The sequence below is a fragment of the Candoia aspera genome, chromosome 11 (genome assembly GCF_035149785.1).
Source record: "Candoia aspera isolate rCanAsp1 chromosome 11, rCanAsp1.hap2, whole genome shotgun sequence".
NCBI classification, from domain to species: Eukaryota; Metazoa; Chordata; class Lepidosauria; order Squamata; family Boidae; genus Candoia; species Candoia aspera.
In genome coordinates, this window is record NC_086163.1 from 9,245,990 (window position 1) to 9,270,592 (window position 24,603).

Genomic DNA, 24,603 nt, shown 5'->3' on the forward strand with positions numbered 1-24,603 from the left:
TGAGTGAAAACAGCAGGCATTAGAATTTCTGAAAAAGTACCTGCTCTGTAACTTAGTCCGGAACTCTCTAAATGTCTGACTTGAGCCAAAAGTTTAAGTTTCAAAACATTTTAATTGAGTTTATCACTATATCACTCCTTCCCCAAGGAGCCTGCAGCATTTCATGATAGATTTTCAATTTTGAATTAAAATTGCAATACAACCAAACAAAGCTGAAAAGAAATTCGTACAAAAATTAAAGCAAAGTTCATTTATACAGAAAAAACAACAACATAACAGGCAATCTTAAAAGCTTCCTAGAATACGGTCTCTGATAACTGTCATACCTTGAAGTCTACAGCAGAAAAACACACACATTTGCACTTTCGTCCTGCATTTTCTATATGCAGTGCAACTTTGCGGTATATTTAAATCCAGGACTACCACTTTTGAAAACGCTCTTACTTTTATGTAAGCCCTGCACTGTCACTTTGACTAGAGCAAATCAGGTGAATTTATTTATTTATTCAATTTGTACACCACCCATCTCACATATATGTCTCTGGGTGGCTCACAACGATTAAAAACAGAAATAAATATATATATATATATATATATATATATATATATATATATATATATATATAAACAGAAACAACAAAGATACAACCACACTAAAAGCAAAATTAAAAATTCAGTTGAACACAAAACATAATCGCAGTCAGCAGGTGAATTACTGGATTTATATCCTGCGTGTCAGAGCAAAAGATACGGCATACAGCATTCTTTTCACCCATTTTTTCCCCACAATTCTATGAAGGAGGTTGGGTTGAGAGAGAGGGACAGGCCCAATTTTCCCAAGCAGCTTCCACGGCAAAGGGTGCAACAGAATTTAGATCTCCCCCATCCTAGTCTAATACCTTAACACACCGGCTCTCAATCCATCATAATAAGCATACAAAATAATTCCAACTTACTCAACAAAATAGACTTGTCCATTTTCATCCGTCTCCTGCTCCCAACCATACGGTAAGTCTAGAATAAGAAACAGGAGAAGCCTTTCATCAGTTCAAGGAATAGAGCTAAATCTCCTTGCTGTTTGGAATAGAAAATGGTAAACCAACTACAGGGTATTGGAGAACCATTCAAAACAAAGAAAGAAATAGTTATGGTGGTGTGCAAGCCATTTGCACAATGCTTTTAAGTCAGGATGAGTAATTCACAGCCCCAGCACATCAGACCGTGCTGCTGAAATCCAGCAGCAAGATGATCATCTTTCTGTGGTCACTATAGGAAGGAAGTGCTACCACAGAAAAGCAGCATCTTCTAGCTTCAGGCTCCCCAACCTGAAATGTGGGAGTCCTAGAAACTACTTATTTTCTCCCTGGATGTTCTACCAAATCAGGATGATGCTGGTTGGAGCTCTATTCCCTGAATAGAGGTACCCCAGGACTGTCTTACTCTGTGGAGTCTCAGAAATGGTTATTCTGAGCACAGATGGAAGAATGGGCATTTGAATATTAAACATGGATATATTGCTGGTGGGTTGGTTAGGAGACCTCTGCAACCCTCCTTTATGCTCATTCCATTCAGAGTAAATTCACATTCCACATCATGGGACTTATTCCAGGTCAAGCATAGCTGTCTGCATTTATTGAGTGGCAGAATATTGACCATTAGCTTTTATGTAACTATTTTTAAAGTTACTGGGGGGAAAAGTATCTTTAATCCTTCCATATGAGACACCAGCCCCAAATTCTAAAATTATATTAGTCTTGTGACATCTCTCTATCTCAAGACTCAGTTCTTTTAAAGACAACAGTAATGAAAGATCCGAATCAGTACTAATTTTGGTCTGCTATTGCAGCAGTATGCTGGAATGTAGAGATTTAAAGTTAAATTGCGTAACAACCAACTCTGAAGTGTTTATGCAGCAACACAATGATTAAAATAAATTTCCTAATTGCCAGGAAGAAATATGGGGGGGGGGGGATTATAATCAACCATAGATACAGTTGTTCTTCGTAATACAGGGATTATTAGTAACTTTTCCACAAGGGGTTTTATTTTCCCAATATTTTGGGAACTCCCCAAACAGTTGATAAATCTTACCAGCATTTAGCAAGCAAAGCCTGAACACAAACCTCCAGCAACTCTTTTTCGTTTCCCAGATTTTGGATGATCCCACTGAGTTCTCTCTTCCAGATGACTGAAAGAATTGGAAAACACATCTTAAAAGAAAGCTTTTTCACAATAATCTCCCACTGATATTTCTGTGTATGTGTGTGCCTTCAAGTCAGTTTTTGCTTTCTGGCAACTGCCTGGACAAGTCCCTACAGTTTTCTTGGCAGGTTTTTCAGAAGTGGTTTGCCATTGCCTCCTTCCTAGGGCTGAGAGAGAGTGACTGGCCCAAGGTCACCCAGCTGGCTTTGTGCCTAAGGTGGGTCTAGAACTCAGTCTCCTGGTTTCTACCCTGATGCCTTGACCACTACACCAAACTGGCTTCCTACTGGTATATCTAGTTTATGGTTAACAGTTAATATTCTAGTTCTCATGATATTAAGCTTTGGAGTAAAACCACACACTAATTCCACCAGTATCTTTTATCTGTTGCTTTCATCATCTCACTCAAAAGCTTGGGTGATGGCAGGATAACCACAGACTCTTGCCAACCCAGATATTCAAGGATATACTTTAGAAAGCCCACCAAAGAGCTTCATAGTATATTAAATTCTTCTAGTCACTCCTTTTATATCACCCTTCAAGAGCAAGCAATCAGCATATTGTTGTTTATTCGTTTAGTCGCTTCCGACTCTTCGTGACTTCATGGACCAGCCCACGCCAGAGCTTCCTGTCGGTCGTCAACATCCCCAGCTCCCCCAGGGACGAGTCCGTCACCTCTAGAATATCATCCATCCATCTTGCCCTTGGTCGGCCCCTCTTCCTTTTGCCTTCCACTCTCCCCAGCATCAGCATCTTCTCCAGGGTGTCCTGTCTTCTCATTATGTGGCCAAAGTATTTCAGTTTTGCCTTTAATATCATTCCCTCAAGTGAGCAGTCTGGCTTTATTTCCTGGAGGATGGACTGGTTTGATCTTCTTGCAGTCCAAGGCACTCTCAGGATTTTCCTCCAACACCACAGTTCAAAAGCATCGATCTTCCTTCGCTCAGCCTTCCTTATGGTCCAGCTCTCGCAGCCATATGTTACTACAGGGAACACCATTGCTTTAACTATGCGGGCCTTTGTTGTCAGTGTGATGTCTCTGCTCTTAACTATTTTATCGAGATTTGTCATTGCTCTTCTCCCAAGGATTAAGCGTCTTCTGATTTCCTGACTGCAGTCAGCATCTGCAGTAATCTTTGCACCTAGGAATACAAAGTCTTTCACTGCTTCTACATTTTCTCCCTCTATTTGCCAGTTATCAATCAAGCTGGTTGCCATAATCTTGGTTTTTTTGAGGTTAAGCTGCAAGCCAGCTTTTGCACTTTCTTCTTTCACCTTCATCATAAGGCTCCTCAGTTCCTCTTCACTTTCAGCCATCAAAGTGGTATCATCTGCATATCTGAGATTGTTAATGTTTCTTCCAGAGATTTTAACTCCAGCCTTGGATTCCTCAAGACCAGCTTGTCGCATGATGTGTTCTGCATACAAGTTGAATAGGTAGGGTGAGAGTATACAGCCCTGCCGTACTCCTTTCCCAATCTTAAACCAGTCCGTTGTTCCGTGGTCTGTTCTTACTGTTGCTACTTGGTCGTTATACAGATTCTTCAGGAGGCATACAAGATGACTTGGTATCCCCATACCACTAAGAACTTGCCACAATTTGTTATGGTCCACACAGTCAAAGGCTTTAGAATAGTCAATAAAACAGAAATAGATGTTTTTCTGAAACTCCCTGGCTTTTTCCATTATCCAGCGGATATTGGCAATTTGGTCTCTAGTTCCTCTGCCTTTTCTAAACCCAGCCTGTACATCTGGCAATTCTCGCTCCATGAACTGCTGAAGTCTACCTTGCAGGATCTTGAGCATTACCTTACTGGCATGTGAAATGAGTGCCACTGTTCGATAGTTTGAACATTCTTTCGTGTTTCCCTTTTTTGGTATGGGGATATAAGTTGATTTTTTCCAATCTGATGGCCATTCTTGTGTTTTCCAAATTTGCTGGCATATAGCATGCATTACCTTGACAGCATCATCTTGCAAGATTTTGAACAGTTCAGCTGGGATGCCGTCTTCTCCTGCTGCCTTGTTATTAGCAATGCTTCTTAAGGCCCACTCAACCTCACTCTTCAGGATGTCTGGCTCTAGCTCACTGACCACACCGTCAAAGCTATCCCCAATATTGTTATCCTTCCTATACAGGTCTTCTGTATATTCTTGCCACCTTTTCTTGATCTCTTCTTCTTCTGTTAGGTCCTTGCCATCTTTGTTTTTGATCATACCCATTTTTGCCTGGAATTTACCTCCAATGTTTCTAATTTTCTGGAAGAGGTCTCTTGTCCTTCCTATTCTATTGTCTTCTTCCACTTCCACGCATTGCTTGTTTAAAAATAATTCCTTATCTCTTCTGGCTAACCTCTGGAATTTTGCATTTAATTGGGCATATCTCCCCCTATCACTGTTGCCTTTTGCTTTCCTTCTTTCTTGGGCTACTTCTAGTGTCTCAGCAGACAGCCATTTTGCCTTCTTGGTTTTCTCTTTCTTTGGGATGTATTTTGTTGCCGCCTCCTGAACAATGCTGCCAACTTCTGTCCAGAGTTCTTCCGGGACCCTATCTACTAAGTCCAGTCCCTTAAATCTATTCTTCACCTCCACTGCATATTCCTGAGGAATATTAGTGAGCTCATATCTAGCTGATCTGTGGGTCTTCCCTAATCTCTTGAGTCTGATCCTAAATTGTGCAAGAAGAAGTTCATGGTCTGAACTACAGTCAGCTCCAGGCCTAGTTTTTACCGACTGTACAGATGTCCGCCACCTTTGGCTGCAAAGGATGTAATCAATCTGATTTCGGTGTTGTCCATCTGGTGAAGTCCATGTGTAAAGCCGTCTCTTAGGTTGTTGGAAGAGAGTGTTTGTTATGCAGAGTGAGTTGTCTTGGCAAAATTCTATCAGCCTATGTCCTGCTTCGTTTTGTTCTCCCAGGCCATACCTACCTGTAATTCAAGGTGTCATTTGACTGCCCACCTTAGCATTCCAGTCTCCTGTGATGAAAATAACATCTCTTTTAGGCGTGTTGTCCAGTAGGTGCTGCAGATCCTCATAGAACTGCTCTACTTCAGCTTCTTCAGCATTTGTGGTTGGGGCGTATATTTGGATCACTGTGATGTTAGATGGCTTGCCCTGAATTCGAATTGAGATCATTCTGTCGTTTTTGGGGTTGTATCCAAGCACTGCTTTAGCCACTTTACTATTAATTATGAAGGCTACTCCATTTCTTCTGTGGTCCTCTTGTCCACAGTAGTAGATCTGGTGGTCATTTGATGTGAAGTGGCCCATTCCAGTCCATTTCAGTTCACTGACGCCCAGAATGTCTATCTTTAATCTTGACATCTCACCAATAACTACATCCAATTTGCCCTGGCTCATAGATCTTACATTCCAGGTTCCAATGGTGTGTTGATCCTTAGAACATCGGATTCGCCGTTCACCGCCAGCACCGTCGGCCGCTAGCCGTCCTTTCGGCTTTGAGCTAGCTGCGTCATCACGACTGGGGCTAGTTGAGCTCATCCTCTGTTCCTCCCCAGTAGCATTTTGACCATCTTCCGACCTGGGGGTCTCATCTTCCGATGGTATACCGACATATCTCTGGTTGTACTGATCCATTTAGTTTTCACGGCAAGAATACTGGGGTGGGTTGCCATTACCTTCCCCAGGGATCGCATTTAGTCTGACCTCTCTGTCATGACCTTCCCGTCTTGGGTGGCCCTTCACGGTTTAGCTCATGGCATCATTGAGGTGCTCAAGCTCCAGCACCACGACAAGGTAACGATCCTTTGCGGAGAATCAGCATATACAGAGAGCATTATTTGTACTTTGTTTATTGCATTATTCCTTGATCTGAGGCCCACCATATATATGAATTTCAATCCCAAGAATTCTCAACAATGGTCAATCTGGCTGCAAAATTCCAAGTCCAGATCTCCAGACAGTACCAAGACACAACAGGTTTACTATTCCACATAAAGTAGCAGCACTGGCTCATTCCTCCCCTACTTGATAACTGATAAAATATTTGGCTTCCTATTGAGTACAAATGCACACCTTATCTAAACAACCTTCTCCTAAAAGAGTCTAACTTCGTCAACTCTAGCCACAAAATGGCATAGATGACTGAAGGTGCCTTCTACAATGAAAAGTCTTACAAGATTACAAAACCCCCAAAAGATAGAAGAAATATTAGATTTCTGCACTGGGTGGGAGCTGGATTAGATGCTCTTTCCAACACTGTACATTTGGAGGAAGGAAGGCACAAGCTTATGGAAACAGCAACTAACTAATGCAAAAAATAAGTGGTCTCTAATTAAAGGGCAAAAACATATCCCTATGAATCTGCTGCCTCTAAGACACAGGTGCTCCCTTTAGAGCACAACCACAGTAGAGAAATCAGAAAACTAGGTGGGATTTCCTAGACGTTGTATGGACAAGTATAATGAAATATAAGACTCGTTTTATGCAAAGTACAGTAGGTTAAGAAAAAAAGATAGTTATATAAATGTATTAGAAATATATATATTTGCATCATGTTTTATTAGACTATATGTAGAATTGTAGCTGTTTACTGTTGTAACAACATATTATACTTTACATATTTTTTTCTGTTGCCTTTTTTCATTCTTAAGTATTTGTTATGTATTTTTATTTGACAATGTATGTATTTTTGTGTTTTGTTTCTTTTTCTGTTACTATTTTAAAAGCAATAAACAAATAAAAACTAGGTGGGATTTCCTATGTGCATTGCTAATGTTTGTTTAAATAACTATCCCATAGCCATAGAGTTAGTCTGGCTGGGGAAGATATATATTTACCCAAATATTGAAACTTTTGCAACGACAAGAATCCACTTTCATCTAGTAGGTGGAGCCAACTAGCAGAACCAGACTCCCTTAACTATCCTGAAACAAATATAAACAAATACTTGCAAGTAACTTAAAGATAAGCCAAAAGCTGTCCTACCCAATATGGCAGGAAGGGCATGCTCCTGGTACCATCAGTTAGGGCAGGTTTCTCAACCAGGGTTCCGTGGCACCCTCAGGTTCCGCGAGAGGGCACTGGGGGTTCCCTGGGAGATCACGATATATTTAAAAAATTATTTCAAGTTTGGACAAGTTCACGTTAAAGAGGTAAGTTCCATTCTTTATAGTTAGTTTAAGAACACCATTAATGCATATACAGTATAAAGGCCCACCCATGAAATGAATATAACAACTTTGTAACTTCTGGCCTATATTGGAGCCTGAATGGGCAGGGGTTCCCCAAGGCCTGAAAAATATTTCAAGGGTTCCTCCAGGGTCAAAAGGTTGAGAAAGGCTGAGCTGGGGAGCGTTGGCTGGCAGGGCCCAGAAGGAGAGCCTTTTCTTCTGTGGCACCTGCCCTTTGGAACATCATTCTCCACACGATTAGATTATCCCCATCCCTGCTGGCCTTTCATAAGGCTTGAAAACCTGGCTGTGTGCCTGGGGATCTGGGCTTGATTTAGAGCCCGTCTCCTGGTTGGATGGATACTGGATTAGATTGGGCCCAGCTGCGATGTGTTTCTATCTTTGTTTTATATTATGTATTTTGTGTTTTTATTTGTGTTATTATAAGCCACCTAGAGTCAAGTTAAGGTGAGATGGGCAACTGTATCAATGGAATAAGTAAATAAACAAAACAGTTCTGCCATTTTTTTAAAAAAACAGTGAAACTGACATGAAACACACAGGTACCAAGCTATGCAGATATACTTTGTTTAAGGCGGGTGGTGATAAAAGGAGCACAGTGTTTCTTAAACGTATTTCTCTCGGGACCCTTTCCCACTTTTAAAGATTATGGAGGTTTCCAAAAGAGCTTTTGTTTCTATGGGTTACATTTATCATATTAAAAATTGAAATTGATGCATTTGCTTCTGCTACCACTTCTCATGATTGTTTGATGGGATTTTAATATAGCATTATCTTTCATTATAGACTGGCAAATAATTTTGAGGACCCCTGAGAGGGTCTTGGGGGACCCTCAGGGGTCCTAGGAGCCCACTTTAAGAAACACTGAACTAGTACATCTTTAGCTAAACTTCCCCCAGAGCAAGAATGTGTAGGCTAGTGATGATGCTAAGACTATTCATTTCTACATCGTCCTTTAAAAGGATTTAAGCGTCCAACTATGGCACCATTCATATTTTATTTACGGCCAGCAACTGCTACCTGCACAAAGATGTTTGACCCGCTCCATGCAGGTAGAGAAAGGGGGACACTCTCTGCACCCTATCTTATCAACCCCTTAGTAAAGAGAGGCATTCCCCCTCCCCAATGGGTGCTGAAGATCCCACCCCATCCCCTTAAACAGGGGTTTCCCAAACTCTCAGTGCATCTCCCTTGGGAAAGCGCGAAGAATTTTTTGGTTACATTGTTACAATAAATCCACCTTTCCACAAGTTTAATTGTATCGTTTTTATTGTTTATTTTGGTATTTGGATTTCCAGGGCAGGCGTGTACCTTACGATTGCACAAAGGGAGGCGGGATGGCAAAAAGTTTAGCAATGCCTGCCCTAAACCCAAAGCGCATTAAGCCGTGTCGCCGTTTCCTGGCATTATTCAATAGCCCAGCCACAGCAAACGCCGGCAAGTAGCTTTGATTACCTGCTGCTCCGCAGCTTTGCTGCAATAAAACCGCTAAAGCAGCATGTCCTGCGCGCGCCCCCTTAGCTAACTGCACGCACCTCCGAGACCCCCAAATAGCTTGATTCCGTGCACCGCCTTCAGCTTCCTGCAGCCCCAGAGCGAGGCGGCAGCAGCAGCAGCAGCAGCTTTTCCCAACTTACCGGCTCCCCTCCTTCTCCCGTTGGGAGCCACAGCTGCGCACCCCCATCCCCTGCACCCCAAAGGGGCGCTGCGGGACTCACTTGGCATAGTAGACCCAGCCGTCCTTGGTGGTGCGCTCCTCCCAGCCGGGAGGCAACTCCTCCTCGCTGTCAGTGTCATCCAAACCCGCAAACTTCAACGCCGCCATCCCCAGCGCTCCTTAAAAAGCTACCTGCACTCCCGCGTCCCTCACCGGACAGGCGCAGCCCCTTCCCACCGTCCGGAGGAGCCGCCCTTTCCGCCGCGCCCCAGCCAATCAAACGCCGGGGAGGCCCCGAGGCTCCTTGGGAAATGGAGTCTCCGGCTTGCCAAATGCACGTGGCACCTCCCAGCTGTCCGGAAAGCGGCGCATCTGTCGCCCGCCTCTCCTCCGCAGATGCGTAACTGGCGGGGGAAAGTTGGACAGATACACGGGACAGGAGTTCTATGTCTATGAAGCTCTGGTTTATGGAAATAATCCCGGTTTGTTGAGTTTGCACAAGGCACTCAGGGTCAACCACGGTGGACAGGCTGCGGTGGCTGTCAATACAATAGGCTAAGTCGCATTTCGTAGAATGGTGGCGGGGCACACCATTGTGGCTGGGTTCACACATCGAGGTAGTCCAGACAAGAAGCATCGACCAAAAGTATTAACTCTACCTTTATTGTGAGGTTGCAGTTACACAGTCTTACAAATCTGAAAGATTTGAAGTCCGCACATCTTAAAGTTGCTGAGGTTGAGAAACCCTGGTTAAGGTGTTATTCTTTGCAAGAGATAGGGGCCAGTCACTCTCTTTAATCCCAACCCACCTCACAGGCTGCTGTTGAGGGGATAAGATGGGGAGGGACACCTGTGTGAGTAGGTTTGAGCAACTAGAGGAAAGGCAGGCTGTAACAGATAAATAAGGAATTTCTTTCTTGTATCTTAAGTCCCTCTGATTTCACTGCTGACATTTTTTTTACACTGACATAGCAGCATGGATGAAAATGTGGCAGAAAAAGTGTCATAACTGAAGATGCCACCAGGTGGTGCAGCATACAAAGAAATATAACGGAATATCCTAGACTGCCAACATTGGTTCTGTGGAATTTTATCTGAGAGCCAAAAGTCAAGTTCATGCCATGCACTAAGCTGCTGGTTGCTTAAGAATGGTTCACTGAACAAGCAGACTAGCATCCTTGGAGCAACCTTCACAAACTAGTATGGTTGGCTTCATACAATTCACATATGCAAAACCATTTTATGTTGTGTATTGGCTCATGAATCTCTAGGATGTACAAATACCGAATCAGGCTCAGATAGTGGAAATCAGCTTAAGGGAAAAGAGTAGCTAGAAAAAAAAGAGCATTTGGTACCTAGTGGCCAGGAATTCCATACATCCACGATAAACACTTCATAGATTATTTAAATCAGGCATATTAATTCCTTTGTCTATATATTTTAGTCCTGTTTTTTTCCCCCCTTCGGCATTCAAAATGGCAGATATAAAACCAAACATGCCAAAACACGAAAAATGAAGTGGCACAAATATCCTGTAAAAATCAATGTCTTGGATCAATATATTGTTGGAAACTGTCATCTTTAATTGATATATGAAGGAGCCTGGATGGTCTCTGCCAAAAGCACATTCCAAATCTTGATATCAGCCCAACAAAGACATATGCACATATATGTTTATCCATAGGAAAAATAGCCTGAATCCCTGTTTAGACAATATACTTTTATTAGGAGCATACAAATGGACAACATGGCAGGCAAACTTTAATGTCCAGCTTGCCCTAGGTCCTACTCCAAGCAGAGCTACCCTTGACCACAAGAACCTAACCTTGACTTGAACAGTGTTGTTTTAGAAACATGAGTCAAAAGTCCCAGGATTCAAAATAGTTACAAAGAGCAGACTAACTGCAAAATTAAAGTTTGGGTTCCAACATTGAACTGAACAGTTTTTGAAACTGAATGATCAATCCCACCCAAGTCTCAACTGCAGACTTTCAGAAATGGGTTCCTGCTGACAGAGAATGCCTTACAAATACATCTTCACTCCAAGACTCTGTTTTTTGACTTCTTTTTTGGCCAGGTAGTCAACTGCACCTGTCTTGCCTGACTTCTTGTGCATCTTAGAATTGTGCAAGGGTTCATTTAACTTTTTAGAGTCAATCAGAAGACAGACTAGCCACATCCAGTAGAAAACAGTAGATAACAACCATAGTTTACTTAACCCAGTTTCCCAAACTCATTGACTACACTCATCCATAAACTTAAGGCTGCAAAAATCTGGTGTTGGTTAGGAAGCCCAGATATGGTATTCCTAATCAATAAGCTATACTGATGGGACTCATACAGCAAAACCTGTCCATTCAGTGCATTATCTGTTGGTTTTAATACCAATATTGCTGAACTGGTAATTTTGGAAAATACTGCCCTTAAAAGGTAATTCCGTGGGTATTAGGAAATCCAGATGACCACTGCATGATAGCAGAGAGATACAGAAAACAGTGCACTGTATATATTTTTGCAGCCTTAAGTTTATGGATGAGTGTATTTAATGGATTTGGGAAACTGGGTTAAACTGAACTTGGGAATAAATACATCAGACAAGGCTAGGCCATGTATATTTCCTGGCGAGTATATTTGCGAGCAAGTAGTGATCCCATGGGCATCTGGGGGGTGTCAAAATCTGTAAGTTGGGGGGAACAGAATTGTGATCCAAGCCCCACCCCATTTGCATAGGAGCTCATACAAAAGAGGTGGGGCTTAGATTACAATGTTGCACCTGCCTATTTACAGGTTTTGACACACACCTATACAGTAGATAGTTTGTGAACACCTTCTTAAATTGGCTTTCATAGGGATGATTTTAAGAAAGCTGAAGTCTACTTCAAGTTGAGCTGGACATTACTGTCCCCTTACTCATTTTTTTCCCTGGTCGATAACTTTAGAATCCACTGGTGGTCTCCCATCCAAGTACTAACCAAAATTGATCCCCACCTGACTTTGATCTGTTTTTCCAGGGAATTTTGGAATATTTTCAAGCAAAACATTTCAGCGTATCTACCCAACTTTCATTTTCTAGGGCACTCCTGAAGTTAAAAATAATCTAGACGCTGCCAACTTCCTCCTTATTTATTTATTTATTTATTTGCTCAAAACAGTTTTAAAAATAAAATACAGAGTGAACCAGGAGCTGGACAAGTGCATAGGGAAGCATCCAGAGACACATTTTTTTGCATCAGCTTCATATTACTTACCCCTACAAAATGGAATCAAAACAGGAGATAAAACCAGAGTGGAATTATTTGCTTGGGACATCCAATTTTGCAACTTTTTGCAGATGGAGGATGTTACTAGGGTAAGGTTATGGAAGATCTCCCCCATAGTGGAAGCATAAAATATTAGGTTACACCAAGGGAGACCCACCCCCAAAGATCTTATAGATTTTCTAAAATGTATTTGAATTTATACATCTGGGTCTGATCTGTTTAAAATGTTTAACTTAATTAAACTTGTTGATTCTGCTTCTGTTTTTCTCCCTTAAATAAAAAGAAAAGGCCCTCATCTTTTCTTCGTGTGCAAAAAGATCCAAGAATGCCCACAGATCTCAGCAGTGGCTATGATCCAATCTGATCATTCAAACATGGCAGCGGATAATCCATTCTGCTTAAAATCTTCAACCACTTGTTTGGAATGCTGGATTTTAGTTGCCAAGGCCTCAAAGACATCCTGCTGATCCACAGCGGTGGCCACCTTATAAATCAGTTCTTCCATTGACTCCAAACCTCTCAGACCGAGATTAACACCACAGCCTGCCACAGAGTGAGTTTAAAAAAGAAGGGGGGGGGGAGAGAGAGAGAGAAATTATTGTTATTTTCTGAACGTACGGATACTCCAGTCGTGTTCCAGAAGAAAAATGGTTCATTTACTCAACTGGCAAGCACTATTTTTGATATAGACAACCAAAGAAGGAAATTGATGCTGTGATCAGTATGAGCTGGATTTAAGGACTGGTAAGGTTAGGTAAAAAGATGGAGGTCTCAACCCCTGACTCAAAGAAACTTTTTGGGAATACAGGTAGTCCTCACTGACTACAGCTGGGACCTGAAACTCCATTGCTAAGTGACAATCATAAAGTGAAACATCACGTGAGAGCATCAGCTTACAGTGTCAGTTCCAGCTACAGTCATTAAGCAAATCACCCGTGATCATTAAGTGCAACATCACATGGCTGTGACCTGCAACCTCCTGCCAGCTTCCCCACTGACTTTGCTTGTCAGAAGCTGGCTGTGAAGGTTGCAAATGGTGATCACATGACTGGGGGATGCTGCAACCGTCATAAATGCACTCCAGTTGCCAAGCGCCCAAATCGCAATCAAATGACTGCAGGGACACTGCAATAGTCCCAAGTCCGAGGACGTAAATCTTTTTCAGCACCATCATAAGTTTGAATGGTCACTGAATGAGCAGTCAGTAAGCGAGGACTACCTGTACATACCCCAGCACTGCCTTTTGCCTTGACATGCAGCTTAGTAGTACTCACTACTACCACTTAACTTTTGTGGGAAATATCTTTATGTGGCATCCTCCCCTTTAACCCTGGCATGTGAGATAGGGCTCAACCTGGGCACCTTACTGGCAAATACAAAAAACACATTGGTCAAAAAAGAAATAAATTCTATAGTGCCACCTTCTGGTCTTGTATCATTGAAGTATATCACTAGGAAAATCAGCTCCTCCCCATCCTCCTTCCTCAGGGGGATAAAGTATTTCAAAAGAGATAATAGATAAATAAAAAAAAAATGTTTTTCTGGCTGGGGAGAAAAACAAAGAGAAAAGGTGTGTTTTTTTTGTTTGTTTTTTTAATAGCTATAAGTAGGATTTGTAAAATAACCTGCTGTTGGGATGGGGAAAAGTAGTTGGGGAAACCTCAAAGTACAGAAAAATATCCAGGAAAATGTGACTCTGAAAAGACCAAAAGATGTTCTTGGTCTGTTAGCTAACCAACATAATTTCTGAGTTTGCATAAAGACCAAAGACAATATCATAGGCTTTAAAATACACTATCAAAAGAAAAGTAACATTACACACTCTAAATTTTTTTATCTATCATTTATAAGATAAATGGATTTCCTTAAGCAAATGCCATTCATTTGCTTCCTTGGACTTGTTCAGTTTCTTGTAGATTGCTGCTTCTCCAAGTTTTCTACCCCAGAACTTCCTATTCCTCTTCTAAATCTTGTCTGCCCATTTAATTTAAGTATTTCTGACCCAATCAGTAAAGACCAGAGGGTGGATTTGGGTCTCTCTAGATAGGAATCATCCTAATCACCCTAATCACAATGGTTTGCCATTGCCTCCTTCCTAGGGCTGAGAGAAAGTGACTGGCCCAAGGTCACCCAGCTGGCTTTGTGCCTAAGATGGGACTAGGGCTCATGGTCTCCTGGTTTCTAGCCTGATGCTTTAACCACTACACCAGACTGGCTCTCTAATGGTGAAATAATTCCTTGGTTATTAGACAGAAAATCTGACCTGTGTCAAAATTCAGCATTCTGGCTGCTTCATCTTCAACAGTGACAACAACGTTGTCCTCATCAATGAGAGCGGTTGTCACCCGTCGATGGGACAGCATAATTTCAAAGAGTCGGCTACTGCATTGGATACAATGGAGGGTCGGTTCACCAATTCTTGGCTCAATATCCATCTTATAAGCATTGAAAGACTGCTGGAAGATACTTTTCATTATCTGTTAGCAAGAGAAACCAGGTCCAAAAGCATGAGTGTCCTGATGGCAACCAGATTTGCTGAAATTATTTCCTTTGGCAGCAGATGGCAATGCATTTATGTTGGGCATGCCAAAAGGATTGACCATTGATTCATGTTGACTTTTTCACAGAAGGCATTGTTTTGCTCACTGCCACAAGACACGTTGAAAATATCAGGATTAGATAGTTGAGAAAAGGGATTAGACAAATGCAGCGCTTATACTAAACCATGGTATATTGAATAAACTAAAATGGACTGATACAACATGCTATCTATAACCTATTTTGTATGTGTCTGTGTGCCTTCAAGTCAATGTTGACTCCAGGTGACTACCTGGATAGGTCCCTGAAGTTTTCTTGGCAAGATTTCGGAACTGGTTTGCCCTTGCCTGCTTCTTCCCTCCTGTCTCCCAAGGTCATTCCCACAAACCATTACACAAGATCACCCAACTGGCTTCCATTCCTAAGGCAGGACTAGAACTCATGTTTCCCTGCTGCTGGTCCAGCACTTTAACCACTATACCAAACTGACTCTCAAAAGAAATATACCTTTGAGTCAATCTTGATTCCTGACAACTACATGGACAAGTCCCTGCAGTTTTCTTGGCAATATTTCAGAAGTGGTTTGCCATTGTCTTCTTTGGGGGTCTGAGAGGGAGTGACTGGCCCAAAGTCACCCAGCTGGCTTTGTCCCTAAGGTAGGATTAAAACTCACGGTCTCCTGGCTTCTAGTCTAGTATCTTAACAAGTACCCCACTTACTAATTTATTTATTGCATTTATATCCTACCTTTCCCCTAGGGGGCACAAAGCAGCAAAGATGTGGGACATCTCTCATTTATCTTCACAAGTGTGAATTAACCTATTGCCCATAACATACCCTCATTCCCTTCTAAAAGCTATCTAAGTTCACTGGTGATCTGTATTTTTCAAATCAGGCATGTTTCACTCTCTTTTCTCACATGCAGACATTAAGGTTCACTCACTGAACTAATAACCAGTTTAGTGTAGTGTTAAATTGTCAGATCTGGATTTCATTCCATGTCCCACTAAACTGTTAAGGTCATTGAGTGACTTTTAGCCAATCATTATTTTTTTCAGTCCAACTAACTTTGCAGGGTTGTTGTGCCAGGGATAAAATTAGCGGGGATCTTCATGTACTTTGCTTTGAGTTTTAAAAAGCAGGTGAAATATAAATGCAATTATTAAATGAATATGCAAATGAAATTGAGGTTTTGGGTTTGGTCTCATCTGTTCTACAATGATAGCTACTATGGTTTCAACACTGACTTGTCAATTATGACTTATTCAACAATCCAGGGTTAAAGAAATCAGGGCTTCTGTAATATGTGACCCCAACCCTAATAAAACTGTGGAGCATAAGCCATTCAGTTGCTCTATCCTTTTTCATTCCAAGCTGACAGAACCAGAAAAAGCATTTTGTAGCTCCAAAGTCTGATACAAGTGATTGGTGATAGAGATAGTACTTGAAGCCATTAAACTCTTAAAATACAATGTTTGTTCTCATAAGTTAATGTAGCAGAAAAAAAATCACAACGTAAATACTTCAAAGGCCATCCTTGTTACTTATTTTCTAGCAGCAAATTGATTAAAAATGCTATAAATATGCAGGCCATCACAATCCTGTCATGATCTGAGCTGCCCTTTCACTCTGTATGCCATTTTCCATAAAGCAAAAGCCACATTTCTGAATGATTGATACATGAGGATGTTAAATTAACAACCCTTATATTCCAAAATTCATCACAAGTCTTGGGGTATAACAAGAGCAGGTTAGGCCACATCAAGCTCTGGGTATTTCTAAACCAGGACAGATCTTGTTAAATTGTTAAATATCTATATTAACTCTGTGTTGTCATGTGTTCAAAAGTCTGGATGTGGAAACCAGCTTGAATCCCTTGGTTATGAAAGGGAGAATGGGATGGTTCTCAGCCTTTCCAATCTTAAGGCCCACCAGTCATTCTGTCAAAGAAACTGGGTCACCCCAAGAAAGAAATAGATAGACAAACATGAACAAACACACATAACAGCAATGTCTTATCATATTACTTATATACAGTAAATGTTATGGACCTAAACATGGTAATAAAGGATGTTGAAGACCTGGCTCTGCCACCGGGCTTGGGGCAGGGAGGAGAATCGACATACTTGGGGTTGGCTAGTGCCTTGAAGTGCCTCTCCTACATAATGACTGAAGATCACAGCCATCTGGATTTTAGGAGCTGGGGTAGTTAAGAAATTGTTTTAATGGGATTTTGTTAGAATTTTATTGTATATGTATTGTTCTGTGTTGTAAACCTCCCAGAGTCCCTCCGGTTGGAAGAGATGGGCGGTGACAAATTTGATAGATAAATAAATAAATAAATAAATAAATGTTGACAAAACTGTTATAACTAGGGCTGAAGTTTTACTTATATCTAAGCTGTCTTCCTCTAAGCCCAAATCAATGACTACATCTGAAGTAATGAGAGAAAAGAAAACACAAATGTAATAAGTGGAAAATGTTATTTTATTTTAGCTCCTAAGACTAAGCCTCCACAGAGCCTGCTCCAACCCTGCCTCGACCCTCAACCAGGGCCAGTATTAGTATTTAGAGAGGAGATTCCAGAACTGTAGGCTAAACCCAGAATATGAAATGGAATTCTCAGAGAAAGCAGTAGCAACTCACTTCCACATTATTGCTAAGAAAAGTACAAGGACATGCAAGGATTGACAAACTCTTTAAGTTTGAACATGGTTAAGTCAAGGCAAATCTCACAATTCTTTTCCTTCCCCAGACCTCTCAAAACAGATTAACTAACTATCTGAAATTAGAGATTTTGTTTTTCTAGGATATTATTGTTGATAACTTAAATCTGCAGTGCAAAGCATAAAAGGGGAAGAATTGCTCTACAATTTTCCATTAATAAATTGCAATTGGAAATACAGGCCACTGAAATGAGACTTTCTCTTTCATTCATTTTCTTTGTGAACATAGCTGGTATTTTTCTCTGTATAAAAAAATGCACGTATGCTGGACAAAATTAAGCAGCAGCCCAATCCCACTTACCTGAGACAAAGTCCCTACTGTACTTAATGGGACTTCTGTTTGAGTAGTGATGCAATGCAATGATCAAATGGGATTTACTCTAATGTTTAACAATATGAAAAGCAACACATCCAACTGCCTCACCTGATGATAACCCAGAAACAGGGTGAACAGCCAAGGTCCTTTTGCAGAGCTAAACAGAACAGAAGCACCAGCATGGATGCTGCTATTATAACACCACTAACCATCAACATTTTCTAGGTTTACACCTGAAACCTGAGGAGAGAGTCAGTTAACATCTCCAGATGAAGTCTAATGAAGTCATAAGGTGGGACCTGATGATGTCACATGGCCATGTCTTGATGAAAGACAAGGAACCTTTACCAGGGGGGAGCCCAGGAGACAGGACCAAAAACATTAGCAGGGGAAGAAAATAAGAATAAAATCAACTTTTCCCTTTGTTTGGGGGCAAGCAGATATGTTAGATTTATTATATTGAACTACTAAAATACATCTTACATTGGGGCACTTTTGAAGAGGGTCTAGAAGCTTCATTTAGTCAATATAATTAAATATCATACATATATAATTAAGTAATATATTGCAATACATATATTGCAATATATTACTTACTCCCTTGTTGAATTACTTAAAAGTAGTCATCCAGCTGCCTGGTGGTTGCATTTGGAGGCTTGGCAGGGAGGGGAGCATGTGAGCCCCTGGACTGACTAAATACGTTCCTCTGGTTTAAATAAACCAACCAAAGACTCCTGACTGCTGAATTTTGAAGTGAACTTCCAAATGGACTAGGAGCCTCCCTCCCCTTTTACCTCTCTGATGCTGAGAGCAAAACAGTAGCCCTAGATACTCACAGTAGAATTGAGTGTGCAATGCAGGAACCTTACAACTTTGGAGTTGGAAGCAGGACATGCCAGAGCCAAACAACGATTGCGGAATGTGCCATAGATTTTGAGGTGGAATGCAGTTTCTGGAAATTGTGTTTTTGTGGCTGAGGTATCCATGCCATAAGCAGAGAGATCAAAGTACAAATTATGAGCACGGATCTCTGGTGTTGGTACCTATGGTTTCAAAAAGGAAGTGGAGGAGAAACAGAAGTCAGTTACTTGCTTGTAGATTCTTTGATTGATTACAGTCATATCCTGCCTTCTCTCCTAGAGTTCAAGACCCCTTCAACCCCATTATGCCTTCATGACAATCCTGTAATGCAGAATAGGTTGAAAGAGAAGAAGAGAATGACTGGCTCAACATCTCTCCAAGAAGCTTCAGGACGGAGTGGAGATTTCAGGTTTAACACACTAACCACTGCACTAAAATATCTCTAGGCTATAACGCTCAAAGCAAGAAAGGCACTATTCTGAACCCTGATTTTTTTTTTTCTTTCAGAAAAATTATGTGCCATTTAATTATAATTGCAGCCGATTTATGCATGAAGTTGGACATTCCAAAACTTTTTTTTTCTTTTTAATTTGATAGGTTGTTAATTCATTCACGGTTCTGTCTCTTAGAAAGTTTATCCCTCTGCAGTGATAGTTTTATAATGGAAGCAACAAACAATGAGGATAAGTTTTATAATCAAGATACTTTACCAACAGAACAACTAAGATACATTATCAACAGAATTACACAATCAAATGCAGATGTAGTTTTACTGATCTGTACCATGGCAGGTGAGGTGCTGCATATTTGAAAGGTATAATCTCTTTGTGGTCAAGCTCAGTGCCTGATAACTCCAAGGATGTTTCCATGTAGGTTTTTTTGGCAACAATATGAAATTGTACAGTGCCCAGAATCAGGTGCCCAGAGTCGACTTGTGTGAGATGGGTGGCCATATCAATGTGTGCAATCAATCAATCAATCAATTGCCTTTGCCTTCTCTCAGCCCTAGGAAGAAGGCAATGGCAAACCACTTCCAAAATCTTGCCAGGAAAACTGCAGGGACTTATCCAGGCAATCTCTGAGAATGGGACATGATTGAATGGGTAAAAAAAAATGTTCAGAGTAGGATTTCATATTTAATTTTCAATGCATTGAAAAGTAGGCTTATGAAGCCTGCTATGACTAGCTCACTTACCTATCCACTTCCAGTTTGACCTTGAAAGTTACAGAAACAAAACAAAACCCAAGCATCCATTTACCAACATGTCTGATCATATCTCACAGCTCTTTTTATGCCGAGAAGTATATGAAACCTACATGACAGAACAGGAGCAGTCCTTTGCTTCAGTAGGAGACCTTTATGGCATTCATAGAAGGAGCCATGGAGATGTTAACAAGCTCAAGCCTGTTCATGTCCTGTATCTATACCTGGTTGATAAATAAGTATGCCAAACAGAATTGGAGTGGAATTGCCCAAGAAAAGCAAATATATTAATCTTGGAACAAATCAATAAACGTTCCAAGTTAACAAACATACACACCCAAGACGTCATTACATTTTTTTTTTCTGGTTCAGTGCACCACAGATGATTTTGTTCATAGATGGGAGAAGGGGGAAGAGATTTTTTGTTTTTTTTAAAGCATGCATCCATAAACCTGTGTAGGGAAAGTCCACCAATGCCACTGCTGGCCTAAGTGTAAGAACTAAAAAAAAGATACCATTAAAACTTAAGGAGGTTGCAGGATGCATTTTGGGTCAGATGGTAGATGATTGCCTTTGTCCAAGTTACTATATTCTCATTTACAGAGAGAATAGTGAGCATTTATTAAATGAATGAAAGACCCTACTGTAGCTAATGGTGTCTTACTAGGGTCTTATTACCTGCTGCCTGAACTTTTAAAGTATTGATACTACGTATTGAAGTTGAGAATCTTCTACATAAAAAGCATTTTTTCATGCAGACTGATTTGGCCACCTGTTGTACATACACATGCAGTTTTAGCCTCTGACTCTATTCACATCAGCTCCATTCAGATGCTTGGGTTCAAGAAAGAACCACTGAAATTAATCAAGTTGATTTTCCGAAACAGCTTGGTTCAAAATGACTCCGCAATGATAATTTGCTATTTCCCCAGAGGTTAGGACTGGAACTATTAGACTGAAACAACGAGGAAGGAGGTTCAGATTAGACATTAGGAAATTCCTAACTGTACCAGCTGTCAGCCAGTGCCACAAACTGCCATTGACACGGTGAGCATTCCTCCGCTAAATGACAGGCTGGATGGTCATTTGTCAGAAATGTTCTAATCGATGCTGCGCTGCACTGAAAAGGACTGGAGTTGATGACCTCTATGGTACCATCCAACTCTTTGATTCTGATTCTATATACCAAACTTAAAACAATTTATACCACCCCTACAGAACAGATAACTTAAGGACCAAAGAATATCAGCTTGTTTATGATTACCTGTCGTTGATCAGGTCTGTCAATGACTGCATTAGCGCCGTAAGCATTGCAAGATTCCACAATGTATTCTGGGCTGATTCCAAGGACTGCACTTGATTCACCACAGGATCCATCAGCTAAGACAATTATTCTTGGCCAATCAGTGGCTAAATTGTTTTTTAGAAAATCATCTGTGAACTAAGAAAGAGATGGAGGTTGACCCACATCTCAGTTATGATCCCTGGAAATATAGTTTGGGAATATGGTTCTGTCTTGCCAAGATGTGAGCAGAAACAACAAATCAATCCAATGAAAAAAGAGCTACCTTTTCAGACTCCCTCCACCAAAAAGTGGAAGAATCAGGCTTCTCCAACAAGGCGTCTTTCAGATGTATTGGAGATTTCAATTCCCCAGAATTCCCATAAGTTAACACAGAATGATGTTCTGGTGCAATTTAAGTTTGCCTTTACAGTGACTGGGATCATCCAGTATATTCAGCCTTGATATGGTTTGTTTCATTTTGCTAGGCATACAGTCATAAACCATAGCTATATTTCTTAGCTATGACTTATGAACTAGCATTATGCAATAACCCAATTTATGTGCCTTATTCAGTACACCATGATTAAAACAAAACAGGGTTAAGTGTGATGCTGTGAAGCCAGGCAGTGACCAAGTTCACACTCTGCATGCATTAAGCCACAATATAGTTTGTTTTGGCTTAGCATGTTGCATGAACCCAGCTTTATCACATCAACAATCCATAGCTTATTACACTGCATGAACCAGGGCAATATTGCTCTCTCTCTGGTCACAACCTCTGTACTCTGTTTTCAAGCCTTTCTGTCATTGGAATTATAAATTTGAGATTAAGATGTCTCAGATGTCATCCCCAACCAGGTGCCCTCAAGCAATTTAGGTTGTAACTCATATACCTCCCAGACAATGGTAGGGAAAACTATTGTAGGGAAGCTAAGGAGCAGTATAAATATTCAGACAATGAGGCCTGATTTACAGTAAAGTAAATGTGACTGTATTGTGTTTTTCCTTTTTTCTGCTGTGCTAGATTTCGCATATCTATTTGACAAGATTTATCTTCTTGGGTGGAATCCTAATGTACAGAGTTCCAGAATTATAATTTCAGCCTCTAAATAGAGAGATTTATTTTTAAACACTCTGCACATTTAAAATAGTAAAAATAAACTTTCTACATGAAGAAATGAAATTGTGACATCAAGGTAAAACACTAATGGAGAGTTCCTGCAAATCTCTCCCTAAAAATAAGTTACAAAGATGTTTGCCCAGTTCAGATTATTCATAAAGTTCCATGTTAATAGACAAATAGGCCCAGGCGTGCTGATATTATGGACGTGCCAATCAGCTCTGCTTTGGGGTCCTGATTGAGAAAACTTGCATCAAATGCATCAAATCAGTATTTACTGGGATCTGCTAATCCAGTTTCACTGTAAATACCTCTCAGTCTAAGCCACCTTTCAGGGAAGGAGTCACACTTGCTGCATTAGGTTTTGGAAGAAAAGCTGGGATGTACTAATTTGAAAGTATAACAAGTCTTTAGTATATCTTAGAATGTTTAAATTCTGTCCTAAGCAAAGTCCTTTTTAAGTACAGAAATGAACATACATGCTTAATTTCATTACACACTTTGTTTACTCTTCCCCAACCCTAAACAAGTTCCATGCAGTTTTAAAGATGAAAATAAGCATAATGTTCACAATTCCCATTTCACGAATTACCTCAGGTTAGTTCAAAAGTACATTACCTCTGATAGACAGCTTGCTTGCTTTATCATGCATAAAATTGATAGGGAGACTTTTATTATTACTTTAGGCAATAACAAACTGGTATTGAGACAATCTATAAATTGGGACAATTAAGCTAATTATAATTGTACATATTTAGACAGATAAATGGCTCCATAAATGAAACCAAACAAAGGGCATTTGGCTAAGATTAAAACACACACACACACACACACTAAAGAAAGCTTTGTTGGCTTTTAATTAAAGTTGACCATAAGAATCAGTAACAAAAAGACTTCCCAATGTTTGTAGTATAGAAAGCTGCAAGATGCTAGAGAAACAAGAAAAAAAAAAAACTGGCTCTGACTTGAGCTATGTTCAGTGTATCAGTGATTTGGGGCAATGGCTTGCAAGAAGGAATTGTTAGAACTGTGTGAAATAAGCTCTGATGCATACTTGCTGAAACTGGATTAATCATGGAGAGATAATCAAATCTAGACAGATGAGAGATAAAGAGATGGAGATGGATTCTGAGCCCCATGTAGAGTATGTCTTAGCTTTCCTGTGATAGATTGCTGAGATAGGATGCCAATGTCCAAAAAAAAAACTTCATGCCATAGCTTTTGATAGTGTTTTTTTTAAAAGAAAACAGATGTTAACAGTAATGAATTGTTAAAAAAAAAACTCTGCACAGCTTTGATTGAGGTATTTGATTTGAGGGCAATATGATGAATCTCCTAATTGTATCAAACATAGGGCCTTCAGAGCTTTTTGGCCTGCACAAAAGCCCTTTTAAAAACTGAACTTTTTAAAAAAGCTCTAACCCAGCAAGGTCAACTGATTGGTTGGGGGGAGGCATCAAGTTGAGAAAAGCTAGTCAAAAGCTATACAAGGAAATACCCTCTCCCCTCCCCACAAAATAAGAGTGGGCAACGTGGCCACTGAGTTCTTGTTTTGAGGCTCCTCAACTAAGCATATATCATAAGTGCTCATCCACTTTGCAGCCTCTCCACCATCACCACTTCTCTTTTAGTGCAACCCTTGGCCACAAAAGGTGGTCCTTCTCCCTTCTAAGAGCAGGATCTCTGCAGTGACTGGCCGTTACTCTGATCTGCCTTTTACAGATGGGATAGAGGAAGGCCCTCATATGCTCTACCCCGTGTACTGACTCCTCTTACTCACCTTGGTGCCCAGCAAGATCCGGAGACGCAATTGCCACTTGTGCTGCTCCAGGATGCTGAGTAGGTGCTCCTGGAAAACGCCCACCTTGGTGAAGAAGTGTTCCTTGTCCCAGCAGCCTTCCAGGTTGTCGAAGTCCACCCCCAGCCCCAGCAGGAATCGGACGCTGCGGGGGTCGAGCGCGATCTGCTGGGACCGGCAGAGGAGGGCGGCGCGGGGGCGCGCGTCCAGCAGCGTCAGCTTCAGCACCTTGTCCGAGCGGACAGCGACCAGGGCGGCCGTCAGCCCCACCGGGCCGGCGCCCACCACCAGCGCCGAGACCTTCGCTCTCCGGCGGCGCACGGCGTCCAAAATCAGCTTCACCGCCACAAACAGCGCCAGGGCCAGCACCGTGCTCAGCCCCACCTCCGCCGCCAGGCGCTCGGACTCGGGTCGCGAAGAGGCCGGCCGGCCCTCTGACTTCTCCAGGCCGTCGCCCTCCATCTCCAGCTGGCTCACAGG

General features: G+C 41.2%; 2 protein-coding genes across 3 annotated transcripts in view; both read right to left on the bottom strand.

The window, feature by feature from the left end:
* The window catches only part of WWOX (WW domain containing oxidoreductase), a 559,406-nt gene extending 550,158 nt beyond the window's left edge, over nt 1-9,248 (bottom strand). For both annotated transcript variants that reach the window (XM_063312994.1, XM_063312995.1), the window contains exons 1-3: nt 9,077-9,248; nt 2,124-2,188; nt 957-1,014 (exon numbers count right to left, since the gene is read on the bottom strand). In XM_063312994.1, the coding sequence (XP_063169064.1) occupies nt 957-1,014; nt 2,124-2,188; nt 9,077-9,183 (230 nt within the window). In that variant the 5' untranslated portion in view covers nt 9,184-9,248. The remainder of the gene's footprint in view (nt 1-956; nt 1,015-2,123; nt 2,189-9,076) is intronic.
* A 3,288-nt stretch (nt 9,249-12,536) lies between these two features.
* On the bottom strand, nt 12,537-24,585 carry LOC134504050 (uncharacterized). Its single transcript, XM_063313062.1, has 5 exons — nt 24,106-24,585; nt 21,185-21,361; nt 18,692-18,898; nt 14,539-14,752; nt 12,537-12,818 (listed from the first exon to the last, which is right to left on the bottom strand). Exons 1-5 carry the CDS (start codon nt 24,583-24,585, stop codon nt 12,640-12,642), a joined length of 1,257 nt encoding a protein of 418 aa, XP_063169132.1. The 3' UTR covers nt 12,537-12,639.
* Between the last annotated feature and the right edge of the window lie 18 nt (nt 24,586-24,603).